Consider the following 17980-nt stretch of genomic DNA (forward strand, 5'->3'; position numbering starts at 1 on the left):
GCCACGGGCATGATGGGAGAGCCAAAGAGTGCCAGCTGTTGAGTAAGGTTGTGAATACCGCTGAGAATACTAGAACTAGTGCTGCCTACACTGAAGGGGTGATCCCTCTTCAGTGAGTCCTCTCAGGAGCTGCCTCCATAGGCGTGTCAGCCAGGTGATTCTAAAGTCCAGTCAAGCTGACAGCGAAGACAGCCATCACATCCGTTAAGCTGGAAATCCCACAGATCCCTCAGCCCCTGTCACGAGGTCAGACAGAACACCTCTTATAGGTCCCATATGGACTCACCTCAAGTCTCACACTAGGATGCCAGCGTGTTGACTCAGTGTGGGGAGGTGCTCACAGCCAAGCCTGCCAACCTGGGTTTGGTCCCTGGAATGCATACGGTGGGAGGAGTCTGACCTCTACATGTTCATACACACACACACACACACACACACACACACACACATAGATAAAATGAAAAGTTTAGGGAGCCTTGTGCTGGCATCAGGGTTTCATTGTGCATTCCAGCAGAGGGGACCCGCCATCTTCATAGGTAGCCACAGTGGAAAGAAACCAGTCCGGTTGGCTTCTCGGAGCCTCAGCTCAGAAAGGGAAGGGCTTTGCCACAAAAGCAGGAGCAGGTGACTGTCCTTAGACCAGACGGCTGACAGGTGGGGGCAGAGACAGGGATACAGGTGGACAGGTGTTGCCTGTGTGGTGCGGTCACGTTGCCAGGCGGTAGGTGTTGGACTCCTGAGTGGAGACTCACAGAGACCCAGAACCAGAAGTGAACCCCCACACACACAGCACACACACAGCAGCTGCTGTGCTCATCCACTCTCTGATCCTCTCTTGCCTGTGGAAAACAAAGTCCCAGCTCACCTGGTTCCGGCACTTGACTTCCCAGAGAATTACTTTTGTATTCACTGTCAACTCAAGCTTTAAAAGAAAAAAATAAAGATCTTGGAGGGATTTATTTTCCCCATTTTACATAGAAGAGCACTGAGGCTCAGAGAGGGGAAGTAAGTTCCCTTAGGTCACACAGCTGGCAGAAGGCGGCCCAAGTGTGACTCCCCCACAGACCCCACCAGCCCCATTTCTTCCTTCCCTACAGCAGTGAGCAGATTTTTGGGGCTCCCCTTGTGTCTCAAGAAGCCCTTACAAAGGAGGCTTGTGTGTGAGTTGGCTTGCCATCAGCAGCATTCTCCAGGGATGGCTACCAAGACCCATGACTGTCATCTGCAGCTTTAAATGCAGGAAGGAAAGGATTAAGCCTCCAACAAACGAACGAAGTGTCAGGCTCTGTTCACTCTCCTGTTCCAGCCTAAGCAGGGAAATTGGGCAACTAGCTCCGTCGCTTGTCGAGAGAGGAAATGGAGGAACGCCCCCCCCCCGCCCCCCAGGCCTGGCACCGGCATCGTCTATCTGTCGCACCAGATGGAACCTGGCTCCCAGTCTAGGGGGCCACTGGGCCAAACTGGATTGCAAGCTGCAACTCCAAGCATCCAACCTGGGGCTCTGGGGCCTGGTAGTAGCAACCCACTCCCTGTATCCTTTGCCTGTCTGTCTGGGACGCGTGCAGGTCAGTGAGAGGGTCGCCAGCTCCGTGATGAAACCTCGTCCCCTGGCAAGGTGCTCATCCTAGCCGCATCTCCCCCCTCAGCCTTCCCCGGAAAGTCATCCTCCCTGAGACACCACACAAACTATTTCCTCTTCCTGGGGCTCTCTGTGCTGAGCTCCTACATAGAGTTCCGGGACAGTTCAACCGTCCCCTCACTCAGAGGCCCCGAGAACGGTGTGTAAGCAGGCTGGACTGAGCTGGTGTTCTGGTTAGACTCCGTTTAAGAGGTGGACTGGAATCTGTCCTTGCCTTGCACAGGTCCAAGGCTGCCGTATAACAGGAAGTTATAAGCCCAGAAGTCCCCAAGCATGCCGATAGGAGGGGGCAGTCCCTTGTGGGCTGTGTCTGGGTGAGGGAGCACCTGACTCATACCAGGCCCCAGGAGGAAAGAGGTAGGCCACGTTCCCTGGCGTGGCACCCGTTCTTGCTTCTCCCTGGCATGTAGACCGCGAAGCCCCAGGATAGAAGTGTGTCTTGAGCACCAGACTGCGTGATCTTGGGTACGTCATTTAACCTCTCTGTGCTTTGTATCCATGGCAACAGGAGCAGGGACTGTCTCAGGGTGCTGGGTGAGAATTATGCAGTTTATTTGTCAGATGCTTAGAGCCAGGGTGTCAAGCGAGCGGATGGCAGCCTTTCTGAGGCTCTTCATTGGCAGGTCCGAGCCCATTGTCCCCTCACCCAGAGCCGTTCCATCAGGAAAGTGGGAGCAGTGATAAGTTTCCAATTCTGATCTTCCGGGATGCAATGAAAGTGGGGGAGGGGGAAAGGTGAAATCAAGGGGGAGGGAGAGCGAAGCGAGAGGGAGGAAGCCCCCAGAACCAAGTGGAGAAAACCTGGATTGTGCAGCCAGAAGGCAGAGGGGGCCTCAAATGCTGAAAACAGTGTCAGCAGAAAGCAGCTGGGCCTGGCGCAGTGTTAGGTAACTGTGCTAATCATTAGAGAGAATGCTCTTGCCACCAAGGGAGTGATCCCTGGTCGCTGGAGGACCTGAGCAGAAGCCGAGATCCGCAGCGGACACCGTGTCCCAAGACTGTAATAACCGGTTCTGAAAAAAAAAAACAAAAAAAAAAACAGGGCCCCCCTCCACACCCCCGGCGCAGCAACTGCAGCTCCAGAACTGCGTCTCTATGTCTCTAAGCTGACCTACCTCACAGTCCAACCCCCCACAGGTTCACACATGTGCCGGGGACAAGGATGGAACCTGTGCCAATAGTGACCGGGAAGGCGGGCCGTGCTGGTGGGTGCAAATGGGTCAGCAATAATGGGTGTCTGTGCCGTAGTGACAGGGAGCATCGGATGTGAGGGGAAGGACTCGTGTGTCAGGTGCTGCTGTTATCACGAACTCAAGTAAGAAGCCCACCCACACTCCTGGCGGTTTCTTCTCCCTGCTGAGTAGGCGGTGGCCCAAGCTGAAGCCTGGGGCTGCTGAGGTTCCAGCCTTGCAGCCTCCCCAAGGAGCCTGCCATGGTTACCAGCTGCCTGCAAGGAAAGGCCATAAATCCTGAGCAGGCTTGTTGGGGGGGGGGTGCGCCACGTAGGGGGCGGGAAGGGGGGGCAGCTAAGTGGAATTGAATCTTGTTTAAGGAGGAGCCCCACGCCTCCCCGGGCCTGTAATTTACTGCGAGGTTGACAAGATGAAAGCGGCGTGTTCAGTGGCATAATCGCCAGGACCTCAGGGAGCTGCGGGAGATGAGCCGCGAGGCCAGCGGTGGCGGCCTGGCTTTGAGAGAGATCTGGGGCGCTGATCCCGCTGTGAGCACAGCAGGCGGCAGGCCTGGGGCTCCCGCCTCTGCGACTGGCAGGGCCTGGCTGGCTAAGCTCTGGCTCAGGCTGCATCCTGCCTGCTGTCATCTCTAGAGCTGAGGTCAGGTCCCGAGTCTGTGGCGGATTTGATTCAGCGGAACGCGCCACCCAAGACGCCTGTGTATCGCCGCCGCAGACAGTTGGTGCGGAGGCTTTGATGGGGAAATGGCCACATGGGCATCCGACCCCAGGTTGCTGGTGGGTTGGCCAATCCAGTGTCTGATGGATTCAGAAGCCAAGCTTGGTGTAAGACCCCAGAGGCCTCCAATGGACTTGCTGTTATCAACTAGCACACAGAGCTCAACCTCAGCGCCCCTTTCCAGGCCCTGGTGTGCGCATGCGCTCGCGAGAGGTGGGGCAGCTAGGGCTGTGGACGCTTCTTTTACAGATGAGGAGACTGGGTCCCAGGGCGTAGAGAGATAGAATGGTAGCGACAGAAGCTGGGTTTGCAACTGTCAACTCTCTCATCCAGCTCTGTCACTTTGCAGAAGCAAAGAGTGAGGCCCAGAGGGGTTAGGGGGTACAGTCCAGGCTGGGTCAGAGTGAAGGTGAGGAGAGAGTGGTCTGGCGAGCTAGGATCTGTCTCAGGAGCTGGCCCCACACTAGGGTAGTGGGCACAGCCCGTCATCCAGTGCCTTAGTAACTAGAGCCCGAAGCATGCCAAACGCTGCACCAGTTCCCAAAGCCATAGCAGTAAGTTAAACATGGTGCCACTCTTGCCTGTGATTCCAGCACTCGGGAGGCAGGGGCAGGAGGATCAGAAGTTCAAGGTCACATGGTGAATTTGAGACCAGCCTGGTCTGTTGAGAGCCCATCTCAAAAACTAAATGAAGTGGGGTTGACGAGATGGCCCCTCTCAACTCTGAGGACCTGAGTTTGTGCCCCTAGCACCCAAGAACAGCCGGGCACAGTGTGTGTGTCTGCAGCCCCAGCACCAGGAAAGCAGAGACAGGGACCATCTCTTGGGCTTAATGGCCAGGCAGTCTAGTCAGCCCACGGTCTCCAGTTTTACCGAGAGACCCTGTCTCAAAAGAATCCGGAGCAATGGCTCAGCAGTTATGAGCACTGGCTGCTCTTGCAGAGGAGTCCGGATTGATTTTCCAGTACCCACATGGCAAGCTCACAGCCATCAGTAACTCCGACTCTAAGGGGTCCAAAGCTCTCTTCTACCCTCCACGGGTACCGTGAGGTGCAGACACACATGCAAGCAAAACAGCCGTCCACATTAAAGGAACGACAAAAGAGTAAGGGAGAAAAGGCAGCTGAGGGTGAGACCACGCAGCCTCTGACCTCTACATGCGCTGGAGCGTGCATGCACAAACACAGACACACACGCACATGCACCCCCGTGTGCGTGCTCACGCACGTGCACACAGAAACGCGCACACACAAATGGAGAAGTAAATGAATAAGACAGGAAGCACTTGCCCTGGTTGCGGAGTGGGCTAGGATATGTACCCTTGCTTCGGAGGCAGCGATGCCCTGGGTGCTGGATGCCTGATTCCCTGCCCAGGTTTGGCAGCTCTGTGCCAAGAGTTGTTACAGAACCTCCCCAGAGCGTCCAGGCTGTGCAGCCAGACTTCCTCCTTCAGGTCCTGGCTTCCCTGCTTCCTGGCTAGCTGTCACCCCAGTCAAGTGACTCTACCTCTCTGTGCCCCAGTTTCTAGAGGTGACCATCGGCTCCCTAGTGGCTTGGGCGGCACCGGGAAGCCAATGGAGTGCTGGGTCCAGCAGGCAGAAAGTACGGGTTCTCACTTTCAACTCATCCGGTGTTCACACAGCCTGTGGACAGTTCTGGAAATAGTCTGTGTCTTCTAATGTTGTGATCGTTGTAGTCACCGTATGAGACATTCGAGGATTGGGTGGGGGCTGAATTCTGAATAAGCCCCATATGTGGCTGCCGCAGCCTGAGATGAGCACTGGGAACCAGTTATGGCCCTCTGTTGTAAAGAAGCCCAAAGAAGGTAGAGCCTGGCCCAAGGTCACCCAGCAAGGAGGGCTCAGAGCCGGGCTCCAGCCCTGGCTACCTCGCCTTCCTGCCCAGGGAGCTTCCTCCTCTACGGCAAAGGCACTGACGCCTTAATGTCATCTGCTTGGGTTGCAGTAAAAATTAACTACCCTGAATACGAGCCTCATCATGCAGCTTCCCAGACCAGGGAGGCTGACAGGAATGTGTCACATGAGCCCCTGGGGTATCCAAGTGACCCCCCCACCCCGTGACTCCTAGAGGCGCTCCTCCACCTGCAGCTCTTCTCTGCCTCTGCTTGTTGAGCCCCCAAACGAGGTCCATGGCAGGGGGCGGTTGAGACTTTGAGTGGCAGAGCTGAGGCAGGATGGGAGGTGGGGGGGGGTGTAGGCCCCTGTCCCCACACTCAGCTCCCTCCTGAATTTTGCGCAGGGTCCCTCGGGTCCCTCAGTTCTCTTCTAGTCTGAGAGGTAAGTTTATCACGGGGTGAAGCCTCTTGCCAAGGGAGAGGCAGGATGCTGTGACAGGGACTGCTTTGCGCCCCAGGGAATCTGCTCTGGCTGCGGCTACCTACTCCAGCAGCTGGGGAAAGAAGGAAGCAGCCAAGGGGAGGCATCAGGACTCTGGCAGCATGGAGGAATTGGAACCGAGTGTATGCTCAGCCAGAGTGTGCTGAGCTCCTAGAGGTAGCAGACAGGACACTAGGGGACAGTCCACCAGGGGCGAAAGACAAAGAAACCGAGAGGAAAGCCAGACAAAGATCAGGTAGAAGAACCACAGCCATGATGAAGTGGAGCACTATAGAGCAGTAAAAAAGATCCAGGTACCAGAGCAAAGAGGAATCTCGTAGATACAGTTTGGAGGGAAAGATCCGAAAGAGTGTTATGTGGCAGAAGCTCAGGAGCAGGCAGCACGACAAAGCCGCGAAGCTGTGCAGGCATGCTCAGGCAGGCGAGCCAAGGCACTGTTCTCGAAGGCAGGCAGGGGAACTTGTTGCTGGGTCCAAGAGGACAGAGGGTAGGGTTTCTGGGGAGGGGGACGACGCTCAGAGTTTTGATCGAAGGGTAGATCCATTTTTCCATTTTGTAATTATTAGTTACAGCATGCGTTAATGATTTGTGCCGTTTTCAGCATCAAGACTGAAATTCAATTTTAACCGATTATGAAAGGTCCAGAAGGAGGGGAGGGGGAGAAGGGAGAGGAAGGGAGGTGGTGATCCACTGTGGGGGGGGGGGGGCAGCCTCCTAGGGCTTTGCTTGGCTGGCACCTCAGCGGGTCCCTGCCCCCCATCCGGCCATGTTTGTAAAATGGAATAAATATTGACACGGCCAGGATGGTATTCAATTTGTCCTGATCACTGGGCTGCGGTGAGTTCTGACAGGGTGCGGTGTAAAACAGCAGCCGGGATGTAATTTCTACTGTCAACATGATGTACAGCGAGCCTGTGCCTGCGGCACGGCAAGCGGGCAGGGCGGGGGCGGGGCGCCAGGCAGGTACAGCCCAGACACCTGGGACAGAGGGCGAACCTGCCGGCCCTGGCAGGCGAGTGGCAGCCGGCCCCAGGAAGCGCTTGTGTGTGCGGGCCCGTGGACAGGTACATGCCCACAGAGCTCCTGGCTGGCATGGGGAGTCGGGTGTTGAGTATCCTCTGGCTGGGTCAGAGAAGAGTATGGTCCAAACTCAAGTGTGCCCTTCCCAGCGGCCACTGGGCCCCCATCTCATGCCACAGCCTATGGGAATTCCAGATAGACCACTAAAATAGCTGTGTGACCTTGGGCAAGGCCTCAGCCTCTCTGAGCCACTGGCCGTCCTTTCTGTAACTGAAATGTGAAAGACTGCGATCAGAGAGTGCAGTGAGAAGGTTGGTGTGGAGTGTCCTGCCTCTAGCTGTCACCTCTTATTATTAGCTAATTGGATGGCTCCGTGCCTGGCACGAAGAGGCTCTGTGAGGGGGGCCCAGCATTGTCTGCACTGACTCATGGTGCCGCCCGCCTGCCTTCCTTCTCTGCAGCCATGACCTTTAGAGGCTGTTTCCCCAGAGGACCCGGGCCCTGTAGCCTCCTTCTCGGAGAGAAGGGAATGAGGGAGATGCTGATGACTTAGTTTATGGGGTTACATGAGGAACAGAGAAGGCGGCGCTTGTGAAGTGCAGGACGTGCCTGGCTCTTAGTAGGTGATCAATAAACGTCAGCGAAAACAGAAAAATAAAACCGGGAAGCCGTCCTCCAGCTGCCTCCTCCCACCTCCCCTCGGGTCAATCCATCATGGAGTCTGCTTCATTCTGCTTCCTAAATATTTCAGAGCTGTCAGTTTCTCTCATCCCACAGCGGCCTCCCAGGTCTGAGCCACCACTGCGGTCTCCCCCAAGTGCCACCTCCGCCTTCTGAGGTTGTTCCTCAAGCCACAGGCTCTTTCAACACAAGCTCCCTCATGACCCCTCCCTACCGTCGGCTCTCGGGTCCAGATCCCAAACCCTGTATTCCTCTCTACACTATGGCTAGCTTATTTTTTAAGACAGGGTTTCCTGTAGCCCAGGTTAGCCTCACGCTCACTAAGTAGCTAAGGGTGACCTTGAACTCCCGATCCTCTTGCCTCCAGCTTCAACACACCGTGGCAGTACGCGTTCATCGCCTTGACAAACGAGGATAGTTAATTTTTATTGCAACCTGCTGGTGGCCTTTCGGTTCCTACCTTGGCCTGTTCTTTAGACCTTCCCTGATTGCAGCTCACGGGCCCTGAAGAGTTTTGCCTCTGAGTCCTCGTCAGGGAACCGTTCTCTAGGCAGTTCTCGCACCCACAGTGAAGTTGGTCCCTTGTACGTACGTGGGAGTGTCTGTGTTTCCCAATGGTGCCCCAGTTGGGAACTCACATATCTGTGTGTGGAACCAGTGCCTGGCTGAGTGCACGCGTGAGGGGCAGCCAGGGGACCCACACCGAGAGCATCGGGTTCCTCCGCCTCCAGGATGTGTCTGGCATGTAGTAGTTACTCATTTAATATTTCATGAGTCCATAAATGGAAGAGGCAGAGGGAAAGGAGACTGCAGCCCTGAGGTCTCGGGAAAGAGGCGGAGCGGCAGCCGACACCCCTGCCTTTCCCGTCCTCCTTCCCCTGGACCATGCAGCCTGCAGCCATGCAGCCTGCAGCCAGCCATGCAGCCATGCCACCTTTCTCCAGCCCTCATATGCCCGGAGCTCTGCAATAAAGTGGGAATGAGGGATAGAGGGTAGCAGCTGAGGCGGTCACAGCCGGCAAGCTAACCCTGAAACTCAGATGAAGCCAGTTCCTGAGCCCTGGACCCGGGAGACTGTGAACTCCCTAGGCCAGGACAAAACAGAGGGCTTGAGTAAGGGAGAGAGCCACTGGGTAAGACAGAGGGCGTGCCCACCCTAATGACAAGTGCGAAGGCCCTGAGGCTTGAACACCCTAAACAGCAATGTCAGGTTAGTTGTGGTTGGTCAGCACAGCCTGATGCTGTGACGGGACACGCCCCAAGTGAGCTTCCAGGAGCCAAGGTTGATCAGGGCTTTTGTCCATGGTAGACTGGTTTACAGTATCGTGGAAGGGAGCAGGTAAGGAACCCAAGCTGCTCACTGTGCAGTTGCCAGAAAAGAGAGAGAAGAGACAGAAAGACAGAGAGACAGAGGGAGGGGCCTGGAGAAATTATGTCCTTCAAAGTCAAGTCCCAGTGACTCACCTCCTCCTTACAGCCCATTGAGTGTATCAATGATCGATCGCTAATGAGGTCAGAGCCCTCATGATCCAATCCGCCCCGACGGCCCCACCTCTGGCCCCCTCCTCCCTGGGGTTGGAGCCTCCTGCATTTGAGCGCCTTGCAGGAATTTCAGATCCGGAGCACGGCAAGCCCCTTGAGATGGGTGCACGACACCAGGCAATAAAAGCATGTAGAGAATGTGGGTTCTGGTCCCGAAGGGGTGGCCACATGCGTCATGACAAAGAGTCTGAGCTTTGGATCCAACAGATCAGAGTTCAAATCTAGACTCCAAAGCAAGTCAGGGTGTGACCTGGGTAAGTTACACAACCTTTCTGTGCCACAGTTTCCTTATCTGAGAAAACAGTGGCTCCTTCCAAAGGCTGGCGGCGAGCAGATAAAGCCTGTAACCTACATGGGAACAGACGGGCCCAGCTTGACTCTGCAGGAACAGGCTGGGGAGGGTTTGGACCTCTTGATGGTGGCTCTGGCATGCTCAGCATAGATGAGGTGGCTGAGAACCCGGGAGGGCTTTGCCCATGTGAGGGTATACTGGGTTAGGCATGCAGGACCCCAGCTCTGATCCTCCCTCCCATCTTTCCTCACTGGGTAGCTCTGGCTTCCAAGCCGAGAAGTCCTGGAAGACCCTGATTCCACGCTAGCACCAGTTGCTGGGCCTGTGACCCTGCTCTGGCGACACAGGTGCTCTGCACTGCCTCAGCTCTCGCTCCATTGCAAGACCAGCTGGACTCTTGTTTACAGCCCAACGTGCCTTCTGCTTGGGGTCCTGAGAGGGAAGCAGGTACAGGGTGGCTGGCCCAGCACCCTTCCTACCTCACTGCTCCTGCCTGGGACAATGGGACCCATTCTCCCCAAGGGCGAAAACTAAGCTGGTGGAAATGACATCCCCCAGGAAGCAGGCTGCAGCTGGACACAGTGTGCTCCAGTCCAGGATCCAGTAGGCACTGTGCCCTTGGGACTTGGATAGGGCAGACAGGTGCCAGCCTGCCAGGCAAAGTGCTCACTGGCAGCCCTGGGAACCAGGAGGGCATGGAGAGAGGACATAAGTGAGCCTGCAGTGCCAGGTGGAAGGAGCAAGGGAATGAAAGAATGGATGGATGAATGGACAGACAGATGGATGGACAGACAGATGGACGCATGGATGGGTGATGAATGGATGGATGGACAGATGGGTGGATGGACAGATGGATGGATGGGTGGGTGGATGGATTGATGAATGAGTGAATGAACATCCCTACCCTGCATCTTGCTGCCCCAGGCACGAGCCCCTCCTAATGGCTCAGGCAGCTGTATTCCTCCATGCCAATCAAATGGAGTCTCTACTCTCCTTGGCATAGGACTCCAACATTGGCCACATGTGGGCCTGGCTAGCAACTGCTCACAAAAATGTCTGGGTGAATTAATGAATGTGTGAACGGTCTCTCTAAGTGCCTTGCCCAGCCAGGATACTTGGTATGTACAGGAGTCCAAGCGAAGCCAGCAAGCGGTCAGAAACAGAGGTGCTGCGCTCCTCCAACATTTCTGCTCCACACCAGATCTCTCTGGAGCATCAACCTCTGCATCTGACCTGGTCCCCCTAAGGCCAGCACAGCCACCCAAAGTTCCAGATAAGAAAAGTGGTATTCAGAGAAACAGTGGGTTACCCAGGCCCCTCACAGTCCAGCAACAGTCAGAAGTCAGGCCCCAGCCTGGCCACGTGGCCTGAGGGGTGCTAAAAAGGGTTTGATCGGGGCTGGGAGATGACCTGGAGTCTTGAGGAGCAAGCTGATGTTACTAGCCCCAGGTTGCGTCATGTAGTCTCTTTCACTTTGTCCCGCCTGGAAGTCACTGTGCCCAGCCCTTTCCTGGCTCCTGGCAGAGTGATCGGCTGAGAGACAAACGTCAAGCAGGCAGGAAAAGCCCTTGTCTGCCCCCAGGGAGACAGCCAGATGACAAAGGAGAGCTGGCACCCTTGCCTTGGCAGTGGTGGTGCCAGGGTACTGAGAAATCCAGACAGGATGTGCCGGCTGCTAGTGCAGGGTGCAGGGTGCAGGAGGACAGAAATAGCATGACAGCAGTGGCTATGCCCAGAGCACAGGCAGAGCTGAGGACAGCCGAGTCAGGGCTCCTCGGTGACAGGAAAGGTCACCTTCTCCAAGGCAGTCTGAACTGTCCGGAGCACACCTCTCCTGAGTCCCTCCCAGGCCCCAGCATGCTCCATTCTTGAAATAGGCATAGTCTTTGCTGCCTTAGAAGTTTGTCCTCACAGCTGCTGGCAAGCCCAAGATGTAGACTCAGCTAGAGAGGTGTAAGGAGAAGAAAATGAAAATCTAGAGGAAGCAGACCTGGCTCCAAGACAAGGGCAAGTTAATTCAGTGGTTTCACGAGATCACTAGAGACAAATTTCTCCATCTTTTCTCCGTAGAACTTTCCAGCTTAGAATAGCTCTCTTTATCATTCCAAAATGGCTGCTGTTGCTCCAATCATTGCCTACTCACACATGCAGAAAACAAAAACTATTCCTTAAGGCATCCCCTTTTACTAGGAGTAGAAATATTTTCCAAGAAGCTTCCCAGAACAAAGCCCTTTCTGTTTTATTGACCAGAATTGTATTATAGGACACTCTGTAAACCAATTACTGGTGGGGAGAGGGAAAAGGGCTTTTACTGGTGTCCACTCAGAGAGGAGAAGCTTAGCACACAAGGCCCCAGTAAGAGCAGATGTTGAAATGAAACGAAAAGAAGAAAGGACAAAGGTCAAGCCAGCTCTTCCCAGCCAGCTGTGGCTTTTCACTCCTCATCATCCTTTTTAGTTACCACAAAACCCGGCCAGGCTGCAATGGTCACTGTCCCTGCTCTAGTCCCTCAGGTTCCTCTTCTCCGTCTCTCCTCTCCTATCCACGCTTGACTCCTCCTCTCCTGTGGCCTGCTCGCCATGCTTTTCGTTTCTCTTAAATGCTCTCTGCTACTCATCCAGGGCGTGTGCGTTTAATCCACAGGGCTTGGTCGTAGTCAGCGTCCAGTACATATTGCTGAAGAGAGAAATGGGAGGCGGTATGCTTCCCCAGTGCAAGGAAAGTGATGCAAGAGTGCTCTAGCACCCAGATGGGGAATGCAGGAGGGAATGAGTATGTCTTTATTGTCGTCATCACTCCAGGAATCTTGAGTTTCCTGTCTGGCTTGTCTGGTGTTCAGAGGATTTGGAGAAGGATGGGTGGATGGATGGATGGATGGATGGATGGATGGATGGATGTCTAACTGTGAGGCAGCAACACGAGCCTCTCCCCCTCCTCACATCCTCTCTCCCCACAATGTCTTCAGCTCCACAAAAGAAGATCCCACTGTGCCATGGCCAGGCCACTAGCTCCCCGTTTCAGATCTGTCAGCCCTTCCCACAGTCAAGCCATACCTCTCAGCGCCTCCTTAGGCTCTCCCGGCCGCCGTGACTCTGCATGTGCGCGAATGCGTGTGTCTCTCTGTCTGTGTGTACTTACCATTCTCCTAGGCTCAAACCTACCTAGGGTCCCTTCTCACAGTAAAAGGTTGAGAGACCCTACAGCTTCGACACCCCCACCTCCACACTCTTTACCCCCACCTGCTGCCCTGGTGTTCTCTCACTTTTAACATGCTTGGATTCCCAGGCCTTCGCTCTACCCCAGGCCAGAGTGCTTTTTAGTTTTATTTCAGCTTCTCTCTGCCAGAACAGATCTCTTTTCAAATAGCATCTTAATGTCAAGGCCCTCTCTGTCTAGCTACTCTGTACAAATTATCATTTAAAATAATTGATAATTTGATAGATGACAGATAGGTACATGGATAGATGATAAATAAATATTCCCCCAGCCCTGTTACCCTGCTTTGCTTCCTCCATAACACTTGAGCATTATCTAATACAGCCTTCTGTTGCTGTAACAGAATATTGAAGACTGAGTAAGCTATAAATAAAAGAGGTAGCCACGTGTGATGACCCATGCCTTTGATCTCAGCACCCAAGGGGCAGAGACAGGAAAATCTGTTAGTTTGAGGCCAGCCTGGTCTACATAGTGAGTTCCTGGCTATCCAGGAATACATAGAGAGACCCTGTCTCAAAAACAAACAGACAAACAAACAAACAAAAAACTCACAAGAGTTTGTTTCCATCCATGGTCCATAGAGGTTGGGAGGTCTGAGGATATGTTGAAGGTGTCATGATGGCCCAAGGTAAAAGAGCAAAGGAGACATTCTGGGTCACTCACACTGTCATCTAAGGAACTGGTGCCAGTCTCTAGAGATCGGCATTCATTCTTCACGATGACCCAACCACTCCTTTAAGGCCCCACATCCCAACACCCCCACAGTGACACTCAAAACCAAAGCCAGACTGTGGTAGACAGGTCCATTGCTCACGTCTGTGTCTCCTCTTCAGCAGGAAAGGTCTCTGCTTATTCCTGCTGAGCCTAGGTCAGTGACTAGCAGAGCCTCATAACCTGTGTGACATACTCGGCTGCCAAGTGTGAAATGGGGTGTATGCGTGAGCACCCTGAGTGGACAGATGCTAGGAGAGGCCAGGCTGAAGAGTAGGTACAGGCAAGACCACCATTCCAGCCTGGCCAGGACTCAGTTTCTTAGTCCCACTTGGGATTAAAGAGCTCGGAGCAGGAAGTGAGCCCTATGACCCAGGGAAAGGCTGCCAACATGCCTGGAGGCCCACACAGAGTCAAAGGAGAGTTGGATGGAGCCTCAGGGCTCCACTGCTGCCCTCCTGGTCAGACAGAACACTGGGGCAGGGTCCTGTGATGGGCACCCTCAGGCAAAGCTGAATGGGGAGAAAAGGGGGGACCCCCAGCTACTACAACATTGGCAGGCTGTATGGAGTGCAAAGAGCTGGCAGGCGGCCAGGGAGCCTGGCCAGCTGCCCAGAGGGAGGGCCTAAAGGCTGAGGTACAAAGGCCCAGGTCAGGGAGGGGAGGATGGAAGGCAGGGTCCCTGGGGTGAGAGTGCACAAAGGGCCAGCTTCATCCAGCCAGGTGCCCCCAATGAGGGCCTCATCTCCCTAGAGGGATACCTTTCCCCATTCCCCTAGTATGAAGGAGAGTCCAAGGCCTGGGTTCAAGGTTTGCTCTGGCCTGGGTAGTGCTTGGGAACTCAACTTGCACATCTCTGAAGTGGGGGGTCTGAGTGCAGGCCTTGGCTGCCTTCCAGCAAGGGCACATTCCCACCTCATCCTCAACTCCCCAGACACAGGCTAGTGCCTGGACTTCAGGTGAGCCTCTGCTCCCTCCAGCCTCTCTGCTGCTTTGTGTCTGGCTCCCCTTTGTTCCTCTAGACTCAGCCATTGTCTCTTCTCTAAGAGCTCCCAGACCCCTTCCCATGATTCTCCACTTCCTCCAGCCTTTTGGCCATGCCTTTGCCTTCTTTTCACCCCTTCTCTCAGTAGTTGACATGATGCTGTGGACCCTCCCCTTCACACTCTGCTCCCCTCTCCACATACCTGAAGGTCAATTCCCCAAGGCCCGGACTCTGTTTATTGATGTGTCCCCAGTGCCCCACTCCTGGGCTTGTGTCAGGGAAGTGCTGGTAAATATTTATGGAGAGAGCAAAGGAACACGGGAAACTATGAGGTCTGTCTCCTGGCCACAGGCCCCATCTGCTGCCTCACACACGTTAGAAGTGCACTGAATGAGTGAGGGAATGAATGAATGAGATTCTTTTCTGTCTCCTAAGTTGCATTAGACAGTAGTTTGAATGGACGCGTGAATGCCAGGATGCTGCATGCCCCCCCCCCCCTTATAAGAGATGTTATGAACAAAGAAATAAAGGAAGAAGGGAGGAGACAGAGCCAATGGCAGCCCAGTGCCTGCAAACACTGGAGGAGCTTCCTGGGGCCCCAGCCTCCCTATAATCTCCAGTCCCCAGTCCTCAGCACCATGTGTTCCTGCCTTCATCCCCCATGTTGCTGCGGGGCCCTGCAGCCTTGCTACTGCCTGCCAGAGCCAGGGGAACAGCCCCCAAGGCAGGCGAGGCACATTCAGGGAGCTTAGAAGCTCCAGGAAATGAAAGCTCCGGAGGGCACCCCTCCTCACCCATAACTCCAGCCTCATTACGACCAGCCAGCCAGGCCATCATGCGAGGAATGGGAGCCAGCTTCCCCAAGGCCATAGTGAGGCAGAGGCAGCAGGGACAGCTGGGTGGAAGAAGTCACACACGGGGCACAGAATGGGGTGGGGGGACTCTGTCACAGCGTGTCCCTGCCTGTCCCCACCCGTCCCTGTGCGCTGTGGCCGTCCACCTCTGGCCATCATCTTTGATGTCCGCCGTCCTCTGGCCTTCAACTCACCCCAGAGACCCCAGCACTCGGAACCGGGGGAGTCCCATCCCCACCCCAGCTCCCGGGGTTGCGGTTCGTGTCACATGATGGCGTAAAGTTTCCCCACTGCAGGAAGGTCCAAATGGTGCCCCACAATTCCCATCCCAAGCATTCGGAGTACTTCCTCGTCCCAGACCCTCTGCCCAGCCACACCCTTCACCCTGTTACTGTATCCTTCCTAAGAGCCTGCACTCCCAACATCACCCCTTCCTTCCCAGCTGCTCGGGTACCTCTTCCTACAGGAAGCTGCCCTGATTCCTCTCCTTTCCAAATGTCCGAACCCCTCAGCCTTCACTCTGTCCTCTCAGGACACTGGGCACACGGCCCTCATATCATGGGCTGGTCTTGTCTCCCGTGACACTGAACTTATCCACCTTGGTTCCCTGCAGCTAGGTTAAGCCTGGCTCAGTGCTGAGGCCAGCGGAAGGAAGTTCTTGTATGGAGCTGTCCTGACATGGGATAGGGCAGGGAGCCCTGCCCTTCATTCATCTTCTCTGTACCTGAAATTCCTGGTGGAAGCATGGCTGTCCAACAAACACCCACATTAGGCCATTATTTCTCATTATGGCTGCAGTAGGCGTGAGCAGCTCGGAGCCTTCCTTGCTGAAAGCAGAGTCTGAGGGAAGGAGAGATGGATGAATCCACAGCCAGCCTGTGTTGGGGGGTGGAGGGGGAGATGGGAAAGGCTGAGTGGGGGACTGGAGACACCAGGCTCAAAAGATGTGACTTCATCCAGAGTTACTCCGGTGTTCCAGTCAAGCCCCTCTAAGGCTCCAGGGCCTCTCTCCACCAGCGAGACAGAGGTAGCAGCTACCAGCAGGCTTCCCCTGGGTCTCCCGCTGCTAGGGGAGAGCTAAGGGAGAGCCTGGAGAGCAGCATGCCTGGGGCTTCTGGCTCCAGGAGCCCTTCTAGTAGCTGCCTCTGCCGGGACTGCAGAGGATCCGGCTGTGCCTTAACCAGGACCTAGGCAGGCAGTCACTGTATCTGCCTTGGGGGTCTGAGGGCTGGAGCAGCAGCTGGAAGAGCTGGAAGGGGCCTTAGGAGGTGAGAGAAGGGACCAGGGCTTGGGGAGAGGTTAGTCAGCTCTCCAGTCAGCCATCAAACATCACTATTGTGGCTGTTCCTGCGTAGGAGGCACACAGTAGGTGTTTAGTTACAGCAAGGCCAGTCACAGTGGCAGCCTGCCTCTGACAGAACCCCATCCCACGGTTTCTCTTTTGTCCCACAGGTTCCCGATGGATCCGGATGACCCCTAGGCCCGGAAGGACTTCAAGATCCCTCTGCCCCCACTGACCACATCGTATGGGCGCAAGGACCATGGCACAAACCCTCCTCAGGAGCAGCGGCCGTTCTGCCTGGTGATTGGGCCCGGGGCCTCAGAGAGGGGGGCGCGGGCCAGGACCGGGTGTCCATGCCCGGGTGCGGCCGCGCCCCCTCCCAGTCCAGCCTGGCATCCCCGAGGCTGAGGTCACCATGTGACGCTGCACCGCTGCGGTGCCTCTGGTCCATGCTCCGGGGCCTGGCCCGCGCTGCCAAGCATGAGGCCACGGCCGGAAGGGGCGCTGCGGGCGGGGGCCACGCTGTCGCCCCTGTTGCTGCTGCCGCTGCTACTGCTGCTGCTACCGCTGCTGGGGCACCTGTGGGCCGCAAGCACACCTGCCCCAACCTCCTCGCCACCTGGGACTCAGCAGGACAACCAGCTGGGCCGAGTGAAGCGCGGCTGGGTGTGGAACCAGTTCTTCGTGGTGGAGGAGTACACGGGGACAGAACCCCTGTACGTGGGCAAGGTAAAGTGGGGCCCGCTTCCAGCCCCAGCTCTGGGAACACCCACTCATAGTCCCTGACCCTATCTTCAGCTTCACCTCAGCCAGCTCCTGCCCCGTGTGCTCTCCAAAACCTCATGCCTTCCTATTACACATGGACTGGGGGAGACCAGTTCATGCCTGGGTACTGTGGGGCAGCCGGCGAGTTCACAGGGCAGACCAGGTCCCGTGTGTACCCTGGCCACTTCCCTGGACCTCGATAACTTACCCGGGGTCCCACCTGAATTTGAGCCTGCTCCCTGAAGAGCTCTGGTCTTCTGTAGCTGTGCCTCTGGCCACCCTGACACTCCCCCGTCTTTGGATTCTGAGCTGCCTGGTCTTATGCCTGTCTGAAAGTCCATCTCAGGCCCCGGACATCTTCTGTTGTCCCTCTCCCCAAAATGTGTCCTCTCCTCCCTGCACCTCCCTCTCCTACTAGATACCTGACACTCACTGTGAGGTCTCAACTCAAATGCTGCTTTCTCAGAGAAGCCCTCCCTGGCTACACCATGCTAGGGCACGTGAGCACACACACACACACACACACACACACACACACACACGTGTATGCCTGTGCACTCACCCCTGAGGTCTCTGTATCTGTCCTGCAGATGAATCAATTATACATGTGTTTGCTGAATGTGTAATTGACACATGCGTCTTTCATCAAAGCATGTTTGGTCATCGTTAAATCCCCAAGGCCTGGTACCAGTGAGGCTCACACAGTGTTCTGGGAGGGAGGGAGGG

General features: G+C 55.5%; 1 protein-coding gene across 3 annotated transcripts in view; it reads left to right on the forward strand.

The window, feature by feature from the left end:
- The window catches only part of Cdh22 (cadherin 22), a 117419-nt gene that overhangs the window by 34054 nt on the left and 65385 nt on the right, over positions 1-17980 (forward strand). Inside the window, exons 1-2 of one of the 3 annotated variants that reach the window (XM_055596261.1) lie at positions 2084-2104; positions 16660-17205. In XM_055596261.1, the coding sequence (XP_055452236.1) occupies positions 16843-17205 (363 nt within the window). In that variant the 5' untranslated portion in view covers positions 2084-2104; positions 16660-16842. Of the gene's footprint in view, positions 1-2083; positions 2105-16659; positions 17219-17980 lie in introns of those variants that run through there. The other 2 variants (XM_055596260.1, XM_055596262.1) reach the window with 2 other exon arrangements.

The sequence above is a fragment of the Psammomys obesus genome, unplaced genomic scaffold (genome assembly GCF_907164565.1).
Source record: "Psammomys obesus unplaced genomic scaffold, mPsaObe1.curated_primary_1811, whole genome shotgun sequence".
Taxonomy (NCBI): Eukaryota; Metazoa; Chordata; class Mammalia; order Rodentia; family Muridae; genus Psammomys; species Psammomys obesus.